The sequence below is a fragment of the Hydra vulgaris genome, chromosome 12, assembly GCF_038396675.1.
Source record: "Hydra vulgaris chromosome 12, alternate assembly HydraT2T_AEP".
NCBI lineage: Eukaryota > Metazoa > Cnidaria > Hydrozoa > Anthoathecata > Hydridae > Hydra > Hydra vulgaris.
In genome coordinates, this window is record NC_088931.1 from 25,233,540 (window position 1) to 25,252,443 (window position 18,904).

At 26.5% G+C, this 18,904-nt stretch overlaps 2 protein-coding genes across 2 annotated transcripts in view; both read left to right on the forward strand.

Annotated features, from left to right (window-relative positions):
- Positions 1 to 11,349, forward strand: part of LOC100201320 (dedicator of cytokinesis protein 1) — a 127,493-nt gene extending 116,144 nt beyond the window's left edge. Inside the window, exons 52-58 of the mRNA XM_065812675.1 lie at positions 101 to 277; positions 481 to 564; positions 654 to 785; positions 912 to 961; positions 1,522 to 1,672; positions 1,826 to 2,131; positions 11,053 to 11,349. Of these exons, the coding sequence (XP_065668747.1) occupies positions 101 to 277; positions 481 to 564; positions 654 to 785; positions 912 to 961; positions 1,522 to 1,672; positions 1,826 to 2,131; positions 11,053 to 11,106 (954 nt within the window). The 3' untranslated portion in view covers positions 11,107 to 11,349. The remainder of the gene's footprint in view (positions 1 to 100; positions 278 to 480; positions 565 to 653; positions 786 to 911; positions 962 to 1,521; positions 1,673 to 1,825; positions 2,132 to 11,052) is intronic.
- Positions 11,350 to 12,173: 824 nt separating this feature from the next.
- Positions 12,174 to 18,351, forward strand: LOC100197749 (deleted in azoospermia protein 4). The gene is made up of 7 exons (XM_065812676.1): positions 12,174 to 12,463; positions 13,353 to 13,445; positions 14,735 to 14,829; positions 16,735 to 16,889; positions 17,475 to 17,584; positions 17,662 to 17,847; positions 17,935 to 18,351. Exons 1-7 carry the CDS (start codon positions 12,428 to 12,430, stop codon positions 17,944 to 17,946), a joined length of 687 nt encoding a protein of 228 aa, XP_065668748.1. The 5' UTR covers positions 12,174 to 12,427; the 3' UTR covers positions 17,947 to 18,351.
- Positions 18,352 to 18,904: the final 553 nt, after the last annotated feature.

Consider the following 18,904-nt stretch of genomic DNA (forward strand, 5'->3'; position numbering starts at 1 on the left):
TATTATTATAAAATATGTTATTAATTGTTAAATATCAAAAAATAATCCATTTAATTTAATGATTTAATGTACTAATTTAAAGCAAATAATTTGTACATAGGTGGAACTTTCTCCAATGGAAAATGCTGTTGATACTTTACATTCAAAGAATAAAGAACTTTTGACTGTAATAAACCAATATGAAGCTGACCGCACAATAAATCTCTCTCCACTAAGTATGTTGCTAAATGGTGTAATAGATGCTGCTGTTATGGGAGGAATATCTAACTATGAAAAGGTTTCTTTTGTTTTTAATTATAATTCTTTGCATATTTTAAATCCATTGTAAACCTGATAAATGCCATAAGCTATTTGTTCTTATGGTACCTACCAAAAATCTATGGTTGGTAATATGAGAAACAGAAGATTGTTTACAATTATTTATAAATATTTTTATGTTAGATATGTTTAGAAGGTCGTTCATTTTTTTGTTACTTTTAGCTGTTTTTCACAAAATCATACATAGCAGAACATCCAGAGCATCTTGATATGATAGCAATGTTAAAGGAAGCCATTGTTGAACAGGTTATTATTATTATTATTATTATCTTAATATTATAATTGTAAAAAAGACTTTTATTTTACTTTGAATTTATTAACTTGGCTTTATTTAGGTTGAAATTTGTGAAAAGGGTTTAAAAATTCACAAAGAGCTAGTTACAAAAGAACTAGAACCATTCCATAAGCAAATGGAGTCTGTGTTCAAAGATAATAAAACCAAAGTAGCTCCTTATAAAAAGATTCGTGTATGATTTATATTAGCTAATCATATTTTTCAGCATTTTTTATTTACAGAAAGAGAAATGTAAACTTATAAACATTAAACTGTCAAAAATGAAATTCAGGTCAATTTTTAGATATTATATTTTTAGATTAATACATCTTCTAGACAGCGAGTATCTTCTGAATTACCAAATGAAAAGTATGTAGTTGAATTCAAACTTAAAAATTTATAGCTTTTGTTTTTAGTTTTCATCTTTTTCTAGGTTCACTTGAGATTATTGTTAATGTTGTTTTATTTTTCATATTTTTACAGGATGTGCATGTTTTCATATTTTTCATGATGTTTATTTTGTATTTGTGTGTATATATACTATAGAGGAAATATATATGCATTTGCCAACTTTTTTTTGCAATTGAAGTCCATATGGTTTTTTTGCAAAAAGAAAAAAAAAACAAAGAATAATCAAAAAGCTTATCGCTGTCCCAAACCTGAGAGTTAAAATGTTTTTTTCAACTCATCATTCAACTTATTTCAACTCATCATTCAACAAATTAGTTAGATGTAAAATAATAATTAAGATAATTAAGTTAGGGTAAAAAACTTTGCATTCAATTCATTGTTGGCTTTTGATGCTCACTCAGGTTGGGAGTGATTATTTTTAAAATTTAAGGTGTTAATGTAAATTTAGTAATGGTAGTATAAATGAATAATCTTTATTCTATTGAAGTTTAAGCTATGCCTCTTAAAAAATAATTTAGAAAAAATGTATTGCCTCCATCTTTTCCTCTTAAACGATCTACAACAGTTGAACAGCGCAATCCTATATATCCAGAAAAACATCGCCCTACTGACTATAATGGGTCCTTGAATTGGGAAAAAAATGAAAATAGAAGAGAATCAATTCCCCAGGTATTTACCGAGAAAAAGTTTATTTAAAAAAGAAGACATTTTAAAAATAAATTATAAAATTTGTATAAAATAGATATATAATAAATAGTAATATTCTTAATTTCCTATTATATAGGTATTTGCTTCTTATATAGGTAATTTCCTATTATATAGGTATTCCCTCTAAAATCATTGCCTGTGTCACCTCTTGCTGTACCTTTGTCAGATGAAGATCTTCCTCCTGCGTTACCTAAAAAAACTCCAAGTTCTCTTCCTAATTTACCTGATACACCACCGCCTCCTCCAAAACCTGTTCGTTATATGCATCCTGATTTAGCAATACACACCCCTGAGTCAGTGCAAGAAGATGATGAGGGTGAAAATGAAGAGGAAATTCCAGTCCTTCCAGCTAAGATGTCAAACACATCTCAATATATTAATGTACAACAAGTTGAAAAGCAAATTGAGAACCCAGAAGAAGTAAGAAGTTTAAATATTTTAAAAGAGTTTTAATATCTTATAAATTATACTACTATCTACTACTATTAAAACTATTTTGTGTTGACTTTAGTAGTAAAAGAATGGGTTTTTATTTATACTGCAGGGTATTTAGTTATGCACAATACTAACATATTCTGCAGATTTTGACACCCAAATCTAGATAATTAAAAAAAAAAAATCTAAAAAATGAATAAAGAAGTAAACAAGTTTTTTTTTAGATTTGTTTTAATTAAGTCTTACATATTCTAATTTTTATTGTAATTGATTTTTCAATATATTTTAAGCATCACGCACTTTCTAAACCAACACACAGAACATAATATAAGCCAATATACCATAAAATAATTTGATTTGAGTATCATACAATAATGAGATAGTATTTGATTTTAACATTTTAAAACATTTTAACATTTTGCAGTTCTAATAATGACCCTAGAAATTATCACATCAGCTGCTAGCACTTTTTGATTGAGGGAAATTAAGTTCTAAGCAATATCATCACACACGAGTAAAGTTAAATACATTAATATGGGCATCTTTTGGGAAAGTTGAAAATTTTGGTTGTTTTTATCAACAAAAATTTAAATGTAACTTCACATTTAAAATAGTTTAATATGAATTTTACTATAAAGTATTTTAAATTAACAATACCTTATTATTGGGAAATTAGTTATTTAAATATAGAATTACTCCTTAAAAGATTTTGTTTTGAGAAAAATTGTAATTAACTTATTTATTTTATTAAAGATCAAAAAACAACCCATAATATAATGTTGATTGTTTGAAAATTTGTGATTGAGTTAACCAAATGTGTGAATAAGTAGATCAAATTTGTGAATGAGTGAATCAAGTACAGGTATACTATACAATATATTATATAATATACTTTTTAAATAAAAGTCAATTAAGATTTTACTAAAGATATAAGATTCACAATCATAAAAAAATTTTAAGAAGCTTGCTTTACATATATGTATATATGTTTTCATATATATGTGTGTGTGTATCTGAATATATATATATATATATATATATATATATATATATATATATTTATATACTTAAGTATATATATATATAAATATATATATATATATATATATATATATATATATATATATATATATATATATATATATATAAATATATAATTATATATATATGCATATATATAACACAATGCATCAAATGCCCCCTACTTTCAAAAAAAGATCTGTTACTTTAAAACTTTTTATTGGTTCTCACAAGCAACTCGGTTAAATTTTTCCAATATGTAATTGGGCTTAGAGGGGCACCTCAGTTCTAAACTTTGCAACTTGACCCTGAATGCAAAAAAACAAAGTAATAATAATCATATTATAAAAAAATCATAAAATCGTTTTTAGCTTAAAAAATTTTCTACACAGTTAAATCGAACTAAAATATTTTCTACCTCCAATATGGAAAGAAAAGAAAAAGAAAAGAAAAAGAAAAATTTTAATTAATTTTGTACATTGTTTACATGTCGTACATTTATGTATAAAAAATGTTGAATGTATTTATTTTTTGGCATTTTTTTTTTGTCAGTTGTTGTTGCTTTTTCTATATCTTGGTATTTACTTTTGTTTAACTAATCGATGTAATGCTTTAATATTGTATGTAATGCTTTAGTATTGTATGCATACATTTTTTTTATTTAAGTTTGCTTTTATTTTGCTTTTTTATATTTTTCGATAATTTTTTTCTCTCACTCTATCCTTCTAAACTTATGTCATTCTCTCTTTTTTTTTTTTTTCATTTTTCTTAATATTTTTGTTGTGATTCTAATTTTTTTTGATATTATTGTTCCTATTACTTCTTTTTTTATTACTTGTATTAATGTAGTTTACTTTATTATTTCCTTGCCTTAATATTTTTTTATTTTATTTGTTTATTTTATTAAGGTGGCACTCCATTTGACTAGTTTTTTACTATATGAGTGACACCAAACCTAACTTTGTAAATTATAATGAAATTTATAATTTTTGATTTTATGGTTAAATAAATGGATTAAAAAAAAAAGAACCAACATGACATACTTAAGAAAAACTTGAAAAGACTGGCGTTGAAATTTGACCAAAGCTGACCCTAGGGCCAGATTTAATAAAAAATAGCCAGGGCCAGGTTTGTACTGGAGACGCATAAACATTGATACATCCTAAAGTACTTTTTATTCAAAATTTATTTTTGTTTTATACTTTATATGCATGTATATTTATATTTAAATGTTACCATGATTATCATAACCATCATCATCATCATCATCATCATAATTATCATCATTTTTATCATCATAATTGTCATCAAGCCTTAGCCTTCTCATTTTATTCTGTTTCTCAAATATAAACATCTTCTATCCTTACCTAAAGCTCAGTCATATCATATGTAATGCACTCTCTCCAAGTTTTTTAACTTCTATCTCAGCCATATCTCCTGAAGCTGCTTCTACTTTTTTTACTTATACCCAAACCTCATTTTGGAACCCCCATAAGTTGAACTTATTAAAAAAATTTAATTATTAGGGTGAACTTATTAAAAAAAAAAATTAATTTTTATTTTTTTTTTTTTTTTTTTTTTTTTTTTTGTGCAGCAACTTTCATTAAATATAAAGGGTTCATTTTTCGTTTAATTAAAATTTGGTTTTAAAAAAATCACTAAACGTTAAAATTACTGCATTAGAAAACTTAAAATACTTAGAGAATAAATCTTTGTTTAACAAAAGTTTGCTTATTTAAAAAAGCATTTATGGTTTGATTAATACAAACAGACAACTCTATTTTTAACCATAATTTTACTTAATTAATTTCACTGTTATTGAATATAAGTTCTGTTTTGTCAAGGTACCATTTTGTTGCAATCAAAATAATTGTTTTCTAAATTGGACCACTTTTATTCTTTAATCCGAACATCTTGCTTCTTTTTTAAAAAACTCAGTAAAATCAACTTGAATCAAATAGAAATTATTTTCATCTTTACAGTGGCATTGTTAAATAACTCATTCAAAACTTATAAAAGGATCAATATTGCCTGGACAAATTGAAATTCTACAAATAATATATACAAATAGTATGGCGTTCTTTCATTTTGTTAATTAAAAATCACTAAGTAATGTATTATTTTTGAGATTTATAATTGTAACTATTTTTTTTTAAATGATATCTGAACTATTTCTTTGTTTTGATTTTATCACCAGTTATGTGAGGAAAACTCTATAATTTGGATCAAGGAAACTTAGGTTATTTTGTTACATTACTGCAATATCAGTTTCAGCAACTTATAAGATGCGTTTATGTTATTACTTGTATTTTAAATCCTATCAGATTAAGCAGAAAAAAGTTTATAAACCACAGCAGTGTAGGTTACAATCAATATAGCGTGAATACAAAGTTAGATCATTTTTAAAAAATGATGCAAAATAGCTATAAGTTGGTGGTGTACACACATTTTTTGAGGGGTAAATCTTTTAAATGTTAAAAAAAAGATAAAAAAATGCAAATTATGATTATAAGACATTTTATTTCTAAAATAAATTCAAGTGTTTCAATAAGGCACTGTTTTGATTTTGTTAACTCCCCCTTCTTTATGCTAAACAATGACACAAGACTCCATTGAAAATGATATTGCTTCTGTCCTTGACTATTTACTATTAATTGACAGTTTTGCAAACATAAAAGCAAAAAAATGTGAAATTCAAATAATACCAAAATAAGAATTTTAATTAATTCAGGCGCCCACCCAGTGAAGTCAAAATAACTATACTTTAATAGAATTTGTAATTCAAAGTATTTGATAATTTAAATTATATTTTTAAAATATGAAAAAAATATTTTTTGCAAATTATATGTAAATAAAATACTGGTTCAAAAGTAATATGTAATATTGATACTTATATATAAAAAAACTCACTGTCATAGTGGCATTGATACTTAATATATCATATATCGGTAGAGTAGCCAACATATAGCTCTGTCTAGAGCCGCTAAATGTGTCAAACCAGGCTTGCTTATTGCTTTGGTTATTTGGTAAGCATTACTTTGATCATTGCTTTAAACTTTGCTAACTTTTGTGGTTGAGAACAATTACCAGAAGTCCAGTATAAATCTTTGTAAAACTAAAGTTGATTCTAATAACTGTTACTGTATTTAACATTATCTCAAGTGGTCAAGACCACTTTTTTTCACACTTTGTTGGGCCATCCAAGCTTATAATTAAGTGCCTTAACTCAAACCCATTGGTGTGAAGATCGCACATAATTCACACTAATCTTCTCAATTTTTCACCTGCTGTATTGCACTACTTTCCCACCGAGGAATTTACATTTGTACTGTCTCCTATGTATTTTAGTTGCTTTCTTGAATTTTCTATCAACCAATTACACACACACACACACACACACACACACACACACACACACACACACACACACACACACACACACATACACACACACACACACACACACACACACACACACACACACACGCACAAATAACATATATATATTTATATATATATATATATATATATATATATATATATATATATATATATATAATAATATTAAATGAAAACCAATCAATTATGTTAGCATCGATCCATATTAAAAGTATGAGTAACCAAAATGTAACCAAAAGTATAATAGAAAGAAAAAAAAAATATTTTAAAACAAATTTTGCAAAAAATCCTGCTTTTTTACAAATATTTCTATGATGTCATAATAATATGTAATTGTAATAACATAACGGGTAGCATAACTTTCATAGACAAAAGAATAAATAAATAATTTTGGGGAACATAGCGCTTAAGACATTTTTTACTAACACAACGGTAAACATAATGCTAAATTTTTCACTAACCGTTATGTAACCGTTATGTTAGCGTTATATTTTTTTACAGTGTATTATTCTTTGTTATAAATCTAGCATTAGTAAGTGTTCTTGTTGCTATTTCCACAGCTTCTCTTAAACCAGTGTCATGTCTCATACATGCAAATGCAATCTTTGTTATGTCCATCCTGTTGTAAATTTTTTCAATATTCTTAAAGGGTTTACTATAAAAATCTAATTCTGAGTGTTCTTTGTCTGTTTTTTCAACCTAGAAATTAAATACAATATTTTATTTTATGTTATTAATATATTACTGGATATTGGATTCATAAAAATTATTAACAAATTTTTTTATAAACAAATAGTATACAAAATGTTGATATAGTGATGTTTTTATAAGACAGCACTATTTAAACAATTGATTTTTCAAGTAAGATTTCATTTTACATTCACTTAAATTGCTTCATGATCTAGCAAATATATTACCAATAATATTAGCAAATATTAAATTATTAAATACATTTAACAAGTATAAGAGTAATATAGACACTTAAATTACTTCATGGTCTAATAAACATATTCTATAATTACTAGGTTAATTTGTACTAAGCAATTACAATCATTCAGAATCTTTAGATTGATCTTCTCTTCTTTTTTAAATTGTGATGCGCAATACTTCCAACGATATCTCTCGCAATACTTCCAATTATATCTCTCGCAATACTTCCAACTATATCTCTCGCAATTCTTCCAACTATATCTTTTGCAATACTTCCAACTATATCTCTCTGCGATTTGATGAGTTTTAACATAATGATTTTATCGCGCACACATGCATTTAACATCTGCTTTTTTGTTATAGTTATAACTATACTCTGAACAGTTTGTTATTTCACATTCACATGATAAAATATCAATCAGTTTGTCGAGTTTTGGAATAAACTTACATTTTTTTTTTTTTTTACCAAGGTTAGTTTTAACTTTAGTCATCCAAAGATACTTTAGTTAAGCTTAAATGTCGAAGTCTTTCTCCTTTTTAATAGATGAACAAAAATGCAATTATTTTTTTTTCCCACTGAGTAGGCATATCAGTAATTAATTTATCAAAAGTGTATTTTCTTTGGTCACTTGTCTGTCAAGAAAATCCATATCTTAAATCATCTCTTTCAATAGGGAATTCAGGTGGCAAAAGTTGTTTTCTACTTAGGGGTCTGCTATAAACGTTTAGTACGTGCGTAGGTATGGGAAAAGGGATTTATATATATATATATATATATATATATATATATATATATATATATATATATATATATATATATATATATATATATACATACAATTACATATATATATATATATATATATATATATATATATATATATATATATATATATATATATATATATATATATATATATATATATATATATATATATATATATATGTAAATTGTGTTAGTGTATTCTACAAATAGTGTGCTCGATGTTTTAAAGAACAGTGCAATAATATATTAGTAAAAACAGTTATCTAGTTTTATTCTTCAACAGCTTGTTTCTCCATCAGTAGGTTCATCAGGAAGAATGTCTAAACTTTCGCCTTTTCCCCTCTAGGCGGCCCTGCTGATGAAGATATATATATATATATATATATATATATATATATATATATATATATATATATATATATATATATATATATATATATATATATATATATATATATATATATGTATATTTATATATATATATATATATATATATATATATATATATATATATATATATATATATATATATATATATATATATATATATATACATATATATAGGAGGATACATGATATAGAGGATATAGGAGGACCTGACAAATTGGAGTGACACCATAATGAAACAAATCCAAATATGACAGAACTGCTCATGCTCGTGTTAATGTTTTTTTACGTTTGGTCTAACCAACAGTTTTTAAGGTTTTAATTTTTCGATATTCTTTATTAATAATTCTGCTATTTCTTCATTCAAACCAAAATCTTTCGTCTTTTATTCAAAATCAAAAGCTTGTATTTTGTATGCCCAACTTTTTTTAAAGGACTTTTTTTTTTCAGAAATTCGAAACCCGTGTTGTCGGCCCTGTTGGTGAAAGTCTAGAGGGGTAACACCAAAAGTTTACTGCACTGGGTGACACCAACCCTAGCGACGCCACTGCGTAATTATATGTACGTAATTATACGCCACTGCGTAATTAGATGCCCGCCCTTTCCTTTTCCCTCCACCCCCTCCCTTTTCCCTACTTTTTATTTTTGATGCGCCTTCGATTCAAATATATTTATAAACAATTTGAAAATATTTAGAAAAATTTGTTTTTTAAAAGTTTTGCCGTATAGAGCCAAAAATTTGTTTTATAGAAAAGTATTTTGCAGTTAAACTAAAAATAAAAATGCCGCAAATATAAGTAAACGCGCTGATTTTACGCTTTTCTTTAAAAAAAAAAGAACTCATTGTATTGATGTTATTAAAACGGTAGCGGGTCGTTAGAGCGAAAAGTTTAAAACTCGATGAGATTTTTCAATTTTTTTAAACTAAACAGCCTGGTTTTTATCTTTGGTGTTAAAACGTTGCATTAAATTAACTACTTATTAATAATTGAAATTATTATTTTATCAACAATTTTATTTTATTAACTTTTTCAAGTATATAAAAATATATATTGAATTCGTTTTTATTAAAAAATTTTTCTAGTTAATTGATTGCTGATAGAAACCAGTAACTTTTTTGCTTTAACGTTTTCCTCTTTTTTGAACCTTGAACATAGTATAAAACTTAGTATTGCATTTTTTTTTTGAAGAAAAGCTTCTGTACCAATGTCGCTTGTTAGGCCAGAGTCGGCGTTGAACCTCGGACCTATGGGCTCTGAGCCAGAATTCTAATCACTGCGCCACGACTGCTTATAAGGAACTCGGAACCTCTCGCTTATGAATCGAGCGCTCTACTACTGCTAAAAACATATTTTTTGTTAGCCTTGCAATTACCGCTTCTAGTACATTTTTATTAGGTACAATTTCACCTTCTAGTGATTTTGAGAGTACTTTTATTTCTTGCTGATCCTGTCATTACCTCTACTAATTCTTCTTTAGTTGGCTCTGCATCTATCTGTTACTTCGGCTTGAAGTAACTGTAGATGCAAACTTTGTTTACCGTTTCTAATTTCCTTTAACTATCTGCGTCACATAAAAAATTTTTATTTGAAGGCCATATTTTATTTCATACAAAAAACATTTTTAAATAATAAATTGCCACAAGAAACCTTTCGTGAAATTACAAAAAATTGCGTGAAATTAGGAAATGGTGCTACCGATTCGTTGAGTAATTTAACTTATATAGAATATTTTAAATACTACATGATTTATGTTATCATATTTATAATATATAAGCAATTTGTATCCTATGTACAACGTAGCCCGTGCATGAGGCCTTAGATGCACAGATTTCCCATATAAACCTTTGAATCTCCATTTGTTTAAGTTCATTACCCTTTTTACTTGAAATGAGTTATGTGAGCAATACAGCTACGAATACAGGATATTGAAACCTTTAAGTAAATTTATGGAATTTATATTTATGTGTATATATATATATATATATATATATATATATATATATATATATATATATATATATATATATATATATATATATATATGTATATATATATATATATATATATATATATATATAATTAATTTTTATTTAAAAGTATTGTCGCAAGATACTGGAGATTTTTTTTTGTTGTTGTTTTCGATTAATTTTTTTTTTTTTTTTTTTTTTTCTAATTTAAATTTTTTAATTAGTCTTAACAAAAAAAACTTAAAGATCGATCGGCTGTACGATACCAATCTTTGTCCTTAAAAATATTGATATCATGGGAATAATAAACTCTTTAATATATCAAAGACTTTTAAAAAATCTCTTGAGAGATTTAAAATTTAAAAGAAATTTAATTTACGCTAATTTTAGATTTTTTTTAATCGACTTGAATGTTTGTTAATTTTTGTTCTATAGGAAATCTCGCCTCCACCTGTTCCGCCTCGAACTAAATTGCCAGACGTTTCATAACAATTAGGAAGTTTTTATATATTTATTTAGTCGTCTATAGTTAACATTTAACTTTTGTAAATAAATTAGATGACGTATGATTTAATTATTTTGTGGTGACTCTAAGACTGATTCTTGTCTGAGAATTTTTGTAATGTTGACTCTTTTCTTGTACTATATTTGGTACTTTTGATTTATTTTTATATTTTTTCTATATGTAAAATGGAATTAAATAGATTTTTTACAACGTTTAATAAAGTCAAATTTACTTTCGTTTTTTTTTGCCTGCGCGTTTCGTTGTAGTCTAAGGATTCCTAAAAAAAAAAATTGCGATTTTTTTTTTACAAGATTCAATTAGCGAAAGTGCTGACAAGTCTATCAACTCTATAAGTCAATTCGTTATAAAATAAAAACTTGCATTTGTAATTGTGATTATATTTATATAGGTATAAGGTCAATTTATTTAAATTTCATAACAGGCAAGTCTAGATGCGTAATTAAATACAAAAAAATTATATTTTGTGTGAAAACCTCAATAACATCACGTTATTTTTTTTTTCTCCTAATAAAAGAAAGTTGTTTAAAATTTAAAAACAAGTTTAAATAAAACTGTTTTATTTTTTTTATCTGTTTTCAATTCCTTAATTTTAAAAATATATCTATCTGGAGATCCAGATAGATATACTTTTTAAAATTGTTATTTTTCCCTTGGAGATCTAGCTAGATAAAAATAAGCAGTCTTCAAAAAAAAAGTTCTGATTTATTTTTATTTTTGATATAGTGGTATGATTCCAAAATTGTGTGCGGTTGTTGCAATCTAATTGTGTATTATGTACGTCTAGAAAGACAAACATACCTTTCAAAAAATATTTATTTAATCCCAAATAAGTTTTTTCCCTTATTTAACGGTAAAAAAGAAATTTCGTAAAAAATATAAGTTTATGAAACTTAATAAAGCTAATAATTAAATTTTTTTTTTTTTTTAATAGCAAATTGGATGCGTCGAGATTTATTTTGTCATAGCGCGTTAAGCAATAGTTATTCATATTCACGTGATTTTAAATCTTGAGCGTGTCAATTTTTTTGAAAGCGTGCAAAAAAAAAACTCGGTAAGCAACATTTGATTTGATAAGTTGTGATTGGACGATACCGTGGGAAAAAGTTTTTGGCTAAAACACGTCGGCAAAAAGAAAAGGAAATTTTTCCGTGCCAAATGATTTTGATCCGTCAAAATTTATATAAAACACGCGAAGTTAGCCTTAAGTGATCATTTTATAGTTTGTTCATATAGCGTGTTTATGTTTTTTGTTATCGTGACAACACACAATTTAAATTAAACGTTATGTCGTCGTTAATGTCATCTCAAGGCCCGTTGAAGGTAAAATTGTTATTTCCCAGTTATGGACACGCATTATCGATACGATTTATTTATATCCATATCTTTGAAAATTTCAATATTTGAGTTTCTGGCAAATTATGTTACTGTTTGTAAAGTAAATAATTACAAGTAAATCAAGTTTGAAACACTGAAGAATGTTTAAAATAACCATTGGTTAGGTAACTTAAGTGTATAACATATAATCATCTAAATTGTTTATGCTTCACTTTACTAAATACTTTTGTATAAATTATTTGATAAATGAAACAAATATTCTCTATGAATTATATTAGTATTATATTATGTAAATGTTAATTAAATATAACTATAAAGAATAACTAAATATTATATTATGTAAATATTAATTATTGTTATATTAGATATGTCGACTAACGAGTTACTCGTGAATCTTTTGACTGATTTGAGCGTGCATAGTTCATTTACGATTATAAATTGTAACGCTTAAAGTAAACTTGTTGTAAAGATGTATTACATTATTTAGTGGTCATGATTATAGATTTTAACTAGCTATTAGAGAAGTCAAGTGTGAACATCACCAGCGCTATGTAAAAGTAGTGTACTATATATTCTCATTAAACTAAAGTTTTGCTGTTTCAAAAACTCGGAATTTTTCAAAAATTAAGTAGAAAATTAAAAACGCTAAATCACATTTTATTGCTTAAAATGTTCGTATCTTTTAAAATGCGTCATTAAAATTATTTTATTAAAATCTTTAATCTACTCTTTTTCATAATAAGTTTTCTATAAATATATTAATAAATAATTACTTTACGTGGTGTACTTTACGTAAAGATTTGAACTGTTATATGTATATGTTTCATATTTTTCATGAAACTTATTAACTGATTGTTGTGTACAATTTTTAAAGGCCATTCATATTCAAGTTCCAATTGGAATTCCAACTCCAGATGGCGGATTAGAAATTCCTAATCGTGTTTTCTTGGGAGGCATACCCACCGAGGTACAATTTGTGTTTTTTTTTATAAGTATACTTTTAAGTATTCTCATCTCACTTAATCATCACGTATCAATCTAATGTTTTTCTACTTTTTTGTTATAAATTTACATCTCTACCCCCTTATTTTATCACTGATTTTGATAGAATTTCATGCTGATCAAAGTTCATACCACAACAGGTCTGAAAATCAAAGGAAAGTTCGAGAGTTTGAAATTTGAGAAATTTGAGAAGTTGAAATTTGAGAGTTGAAAAAATTACGCGAAAAAAGGCTAACATTCGCAATTTTTTAAAAACGTTTTACGCCAAAGTTTACGGTTAGAAATCGATCGTTTATGAGAAATTTGAGAGTTGAAAAAATTACGCGAAAAAAGGCTAACATTCGCCATTTTTAAAAAACGTTTTACGCCAAAGTTTACGGTTAGAAATCGATCGTTTATGATAGTCCTTTTTTAATTACCCAACCCGGTTTTTATTTTTGTAAAAGTTAAATTTTATTTGAATTAAGTTGAATGTTTTTTATGTTTTATCTTTTTAATTAATTTTTTTTTAATTCTTTTAGGATGTTGATTTTTAGATGTACATACATTATCTGACAAATAGAAGTTATCGCAATTAAGTGCACATGGTTTTGTGTGCATTTGAATCAGTGTTAGGGTTTGGGTCAGAGATCTACTTGTTTCTCCGCGCAGCGGCCTTGTTCGTCGAGGTTCGTGCTTCCGACTTATAGAGTTGAGAGAGGGTTGTAACCACAAAAGTAGCTTCCTCGACTGTAGTTTTTTTTAATCATTCATCACTCCAACCCTTCTTGGCCTGGGGAAGGTGAATAATTAAAAAAAAAAAATCAAAAACTACGCATTAAGCATTTTTAAACAGTTTTGATACAAAGTGTTAATAGAAACTAGGCTTTTTAAAAGTTTTTATTGAGATTTTATATATTAAGTTATTATTTATATTTGATTATAACCGAGCATAAAAAAATAGCGAATATTAGTGTTTTTTAGTGGAGTTTTTTTAACTTCAACATCGAATTTAGAGCACTTTTTTTTATTTTTACACCTATGTTTTTATACGATTCTTAATCAGCATAAAATTCTCTACCATAATCAGTAATAAAAATTGGGGGTAAATTAGCGCCATAAATTTTACCCTCCTAACCCAAAAATATTATTGGGTTTTTCAAAAGGATTTTCTTTTATTCTCTTTTCTGCTTTTCCGTTTTTATTATTTTTTTACTAATTTTTTATTAACTATTGTAGTTATATGTGTATTAACTTTATTAAATTTTTTTTCAGACAACTGAATTAGAGCTGGAGTTGTTTTTTTCTGATTACGGATTAGTTAAAGATGTGCGAATTGTAACTGACCGAGTTACTGGTGAATGTAAAGGGTATTTACCGCTTTGTTATAGTTTTTATTTTGAAGTATCGTGCGCTGAGATAAAAGTGTTATTATTGGACTTATTGCGCATTATATTTTTTATATTTTATTTGTTACTCAAATCAAGGCCAAAAAAATTTTGATTTCCTATATATATTTATTTTATTTTAAATTAATAGAATTTTGATAATTTTTGCGCGCTATATCATAAAATTACACATTATCTAATGTAAAACGATACAATTTATCTAAAGTAAACCGAGTAAAGACAGATAGTTTTTTAAATGTCTTAAAGACATCTAAACGTCGTTCTTTATTTTTCATTAATTTTTTTTAGTTAAATAAAGAGTACAATTTTTATACAAAAGCAAAAATATTTTACCACAGTATGCAAATATATTGCAGTGATGGATCCAGGAAATTTTGATGGGGAGGGGCGGGTGTTGAAATTTTTTTGTATTTTGTATCACACATTGGGTCTCTTATTAAAAAAAAAAGTGAAAAAGGTCCTCCATTCTTAAGATATTTTAGGACTTTCAGATTCTGGTGTGGGGGGTGCATACCCTCCTCCTCCTTCCCTGGATCCATCTCTGATATATTCTGCTTACTTAAAATTTCCAGCCTAGCAATAGAAAGTTAAGAAGATAGTTTTAAATATTTGAACGGTTAAGCGCCAAACCAACCTATACAACATCTAATAAAAATCAGTTTAGATTTAGAAATGAGAAAAAGAAAGAAAATTTTAGCGCACTTAACAGCAATTACTTTTAGTGTGTTAGGTGTAGTGGCTTTTGTTAAAAACTTTTAAACAGTTTGTCTAATTATCTAATTGTTATATAGGCTAGTAATTATCTATTTGTTGTATAGGCAAAGTCATTCATAAAATCATGCTATAGTTAAGTGATATAGCTACGTCAATTTTAATTATTTTTCAATCTATACAGTAACGCCAATTTAATACTTAGTTGTTTTTCGCACAGGTTTTAGTATAAAGCCCTCAGAAATAGGGGTCGGCATTCGGATCTGCTGACCTAGAAGTGTTTTAGGTCGGCAAAAAATCGCCGACTTCGTTTCTGTGTTTTATGGTTAAACCTTTGTACAAAACTTTTTTGGTTGACCTTTAACAAGTTAAGATCGGTAAAATATTGCCGGCCTCATTTTTCCATATTCCGAGGGCTGAATGTGTAAGTTTTTGTTGAAAAATATTTTTTATTTGTTATAATCGCAAGTTTTGCACTTTTAATTATCATTTATTAGTTAATAAGGTGATCCAAGAAGTCTAACGGTCGTATCACAGAGTACCTCGGAACAGCATTTAACCGGAAAATTTACGCTTCCTTCCTAACTAATGATGCATTTATGGCCCGAGCCGGCTATATACCACGCTCCCTCCAGTTAATTTGATTCTAGCAAAAAGTCTCTCTGAAAACCCTCTTTCTCCTCCATCACACTTCCTCCAAAAAAAGAAAAGAAAGAAATTTTTATATCAAATAATATATTTTAGGTTGTTTCTTAAGGTCATCTAAATGACTGGAAAATGTTTAAAAACTTAAAAAACATTTTTCTTTAAATTGAAAAATTACCTATGCAAACCAAAACCCCCAGTCAATGTATGTACATTCCCTGCATGTTCTTTCTATTTAAGTTTGTCGATCTATATTTACTTCATTCCCTGCATTTTTTAAATCAGTCAAAGTATGTATTTATGTAGGGGAATTTTTTCCTGGTACTTTTAAGTTGACATCATAAAATATACGACAATAATACAGTTTACTTTTTGTTAAAAATGTTAGAGATTTGCTTGGCAAGTATTAGACCCGCCAAAGACATGGCGTAAAATGCTTTAATGCGTTTTAAAATAAAACAACTATTTAAATAACTTTTTTCTATTGCTGAAAATTTATAATCATTTAAGTTATGGATTTGTTACATTTGATGAAAATGAAGATATAAACGAGCTTGTTGTTAAGAAATCCATCAATATGAAAGGGAAAAAGCTTCGTGTTAGAAAAGCGATTAGACGCAACGGTTCCCAATTTAATAGTGGAAATTCAACTGAATGTTCTCCGAGTAAGTTGTTGTTTATCTTTAGTTATCAATAAATAATAAAACAATTTTCTCAAATTAAAAAAAAAAAAGATTATTGTAAATAGATAAATAAATGTTCTTAAATTTGATTATCAAAATAAGTACTGCCTCCTTGTGATCGCATAAAAATAGTTCATATTGCCTGTCAAGAATACTCTTACGTACTAAATTTACTCTAGTATTTAGTACTTCTACTTTTCGTGCTATGTCTACCAATATATTGCTACAATTTAGAATCCTCCGTTCAATTGTTCAAACTTCTTGTTTACTGTTTAAATCCTTAACAGTGAATGACGTTTATTACGTCAAAGGTAAAATGTTACTTATATGTGGGAACATTTTGTTTTAAAGACTTGTATCCCAGGCAAAACCATAAATTTTTACTGTTACGCATTTTCGTTGTTTGTACAAAATAATTAAAAACGGCCATAATAAAAAAAACTATTTAGAGTCGCCGCAAAAAAGTGTTACACTGTTAAGGGGTTAAACAGTTATTTTGTAAACAATGAACGAATTCAGTATTATGGCGTCATTAAATTTTAATATTTTTTTTTCTTGTTGTTTTAGGTGGTGGTAATTCTCCGCTTTCTAAAGGTTTTGATGAAAACGATCATCAATTTTTATTAATTCCTCAACAATCCAGTACTCCTTCTCAGTTTCCTATTTTGTCATCACATGTAAGATCAAGAAATACTTTAAACTTTTCGAATTGAATATACTTTTAATTTAGGTCTTATTTTAGTTATTTTTTTAGATGATGTATCCTACAAGTTCTCATATATATACTTCAGCGGGTCCTATGACTGTTACACCTCGCATAATACCGTCGCCTCATGTAATTGCTGGAACGCAGCCTTACCATACTCCTGTTATGTATCCTGTGTACTACTTTCCTTGTGCCAATCAGCAAATGCAAATGAACTGTTCAATGATTCAACAGGTATTATCGGAAGAAGCTTTTTTTTTTGTTAACTAATATACTTGCTTTTATAAATGTCAATTATAAAATTTGAAAATTTATTTTTAGATGACAATTTAGATAATTAATTTAAGAATTAAAGAGGACTCATAAAAAGGAAGAAGTTTTATTGCGATTTAATTTAGTTGATATAATTCAGCAGAATTTTAGCTACAAAATGCGATTTTTTTTTTACTCAGTTAATGTTTTGAAGAATTAATGTACTTTTAAATTATATCCATTGACTGCCATTATCAGCACAACCTTGCCATTGGCTGCATTATTTATACATTTTTAAATTTTTTGTAGCTATAAATTTTATTTCTTTGTTTTACGACAAAAAAATATACATTTTTTTATTTACAGAGTTTATATCCATATAGAAGATTTATATATACATATACGTTGTTATAGAATTTAAATGGTTTTGACTGAAATATTTCGAAAGGCGATTTTTTATTTTTCAGAAAATTTTCATTAAACATATTTTGACTTTGTTGTTTTTATTGTTGTCCCGAATTTTTTTTTTTTTTTTAATAATAACTCAGATTATTTTCAACTGTATATTCATTTAAACTATTTAATGTACTTAAGATCTTAATTATGTTTATGACCTTAATTATGTTAATTATGTTTAGTTCAGATTTAGTTATCTTAGTTATGGTTAGTTATCACAAATTTATGTTTTAAGTTTAAGATAAACTATATTGCGCCCTTATGTCTCAATTATTGCTGAAACAAATGCTTTTTAAACGACGTACTGTAAAAAACTAAACTAGCTTTAGACCTAAAAACTTCATTTCTTCATTACATAGTTATGCAAAAACTGTGTCAGAATTAGTTCATTATAAGTTTAAAAAACATTCAGAAAATATAGACAATTTTTGTTCATTTAATGGTATTTTTGTGTAAACTCCTAAAAAAAGTGCCGTAAAATGACAAAGTATCAATTTATCTTCGTTAAATAACAAAGATAAATTGATATTTAATTGGTATTACTTTGATACTGACAAAGTATCAAAGTAATACTTTTTTTAAT

Excerpts from the sequence above, each read along its gene's own strand:
- LOC100197749 (XM_065812676.1), top strand. The coding sequence starts at position 12,428 with ATGTCGTCGTTAATGTCATCTCAAGGCCCGTTGAAG. Across the intron at positions 12,464-13,352 it reads CATCTCAAGGCCCGTTGAAG|GCCATTCATATTCAAGTTCC; the intron begins GTAAAATTGTTA and ends CAATTTTTAAAG. Across the intron at positions 16,890-17,474 it reads TTCAACTGAATGTTCTCCGA|GTGGTGGTAATTCTCCGCTT; the intron begins GTAAGTTGTTGT and ends TTGTTGTTTTAG.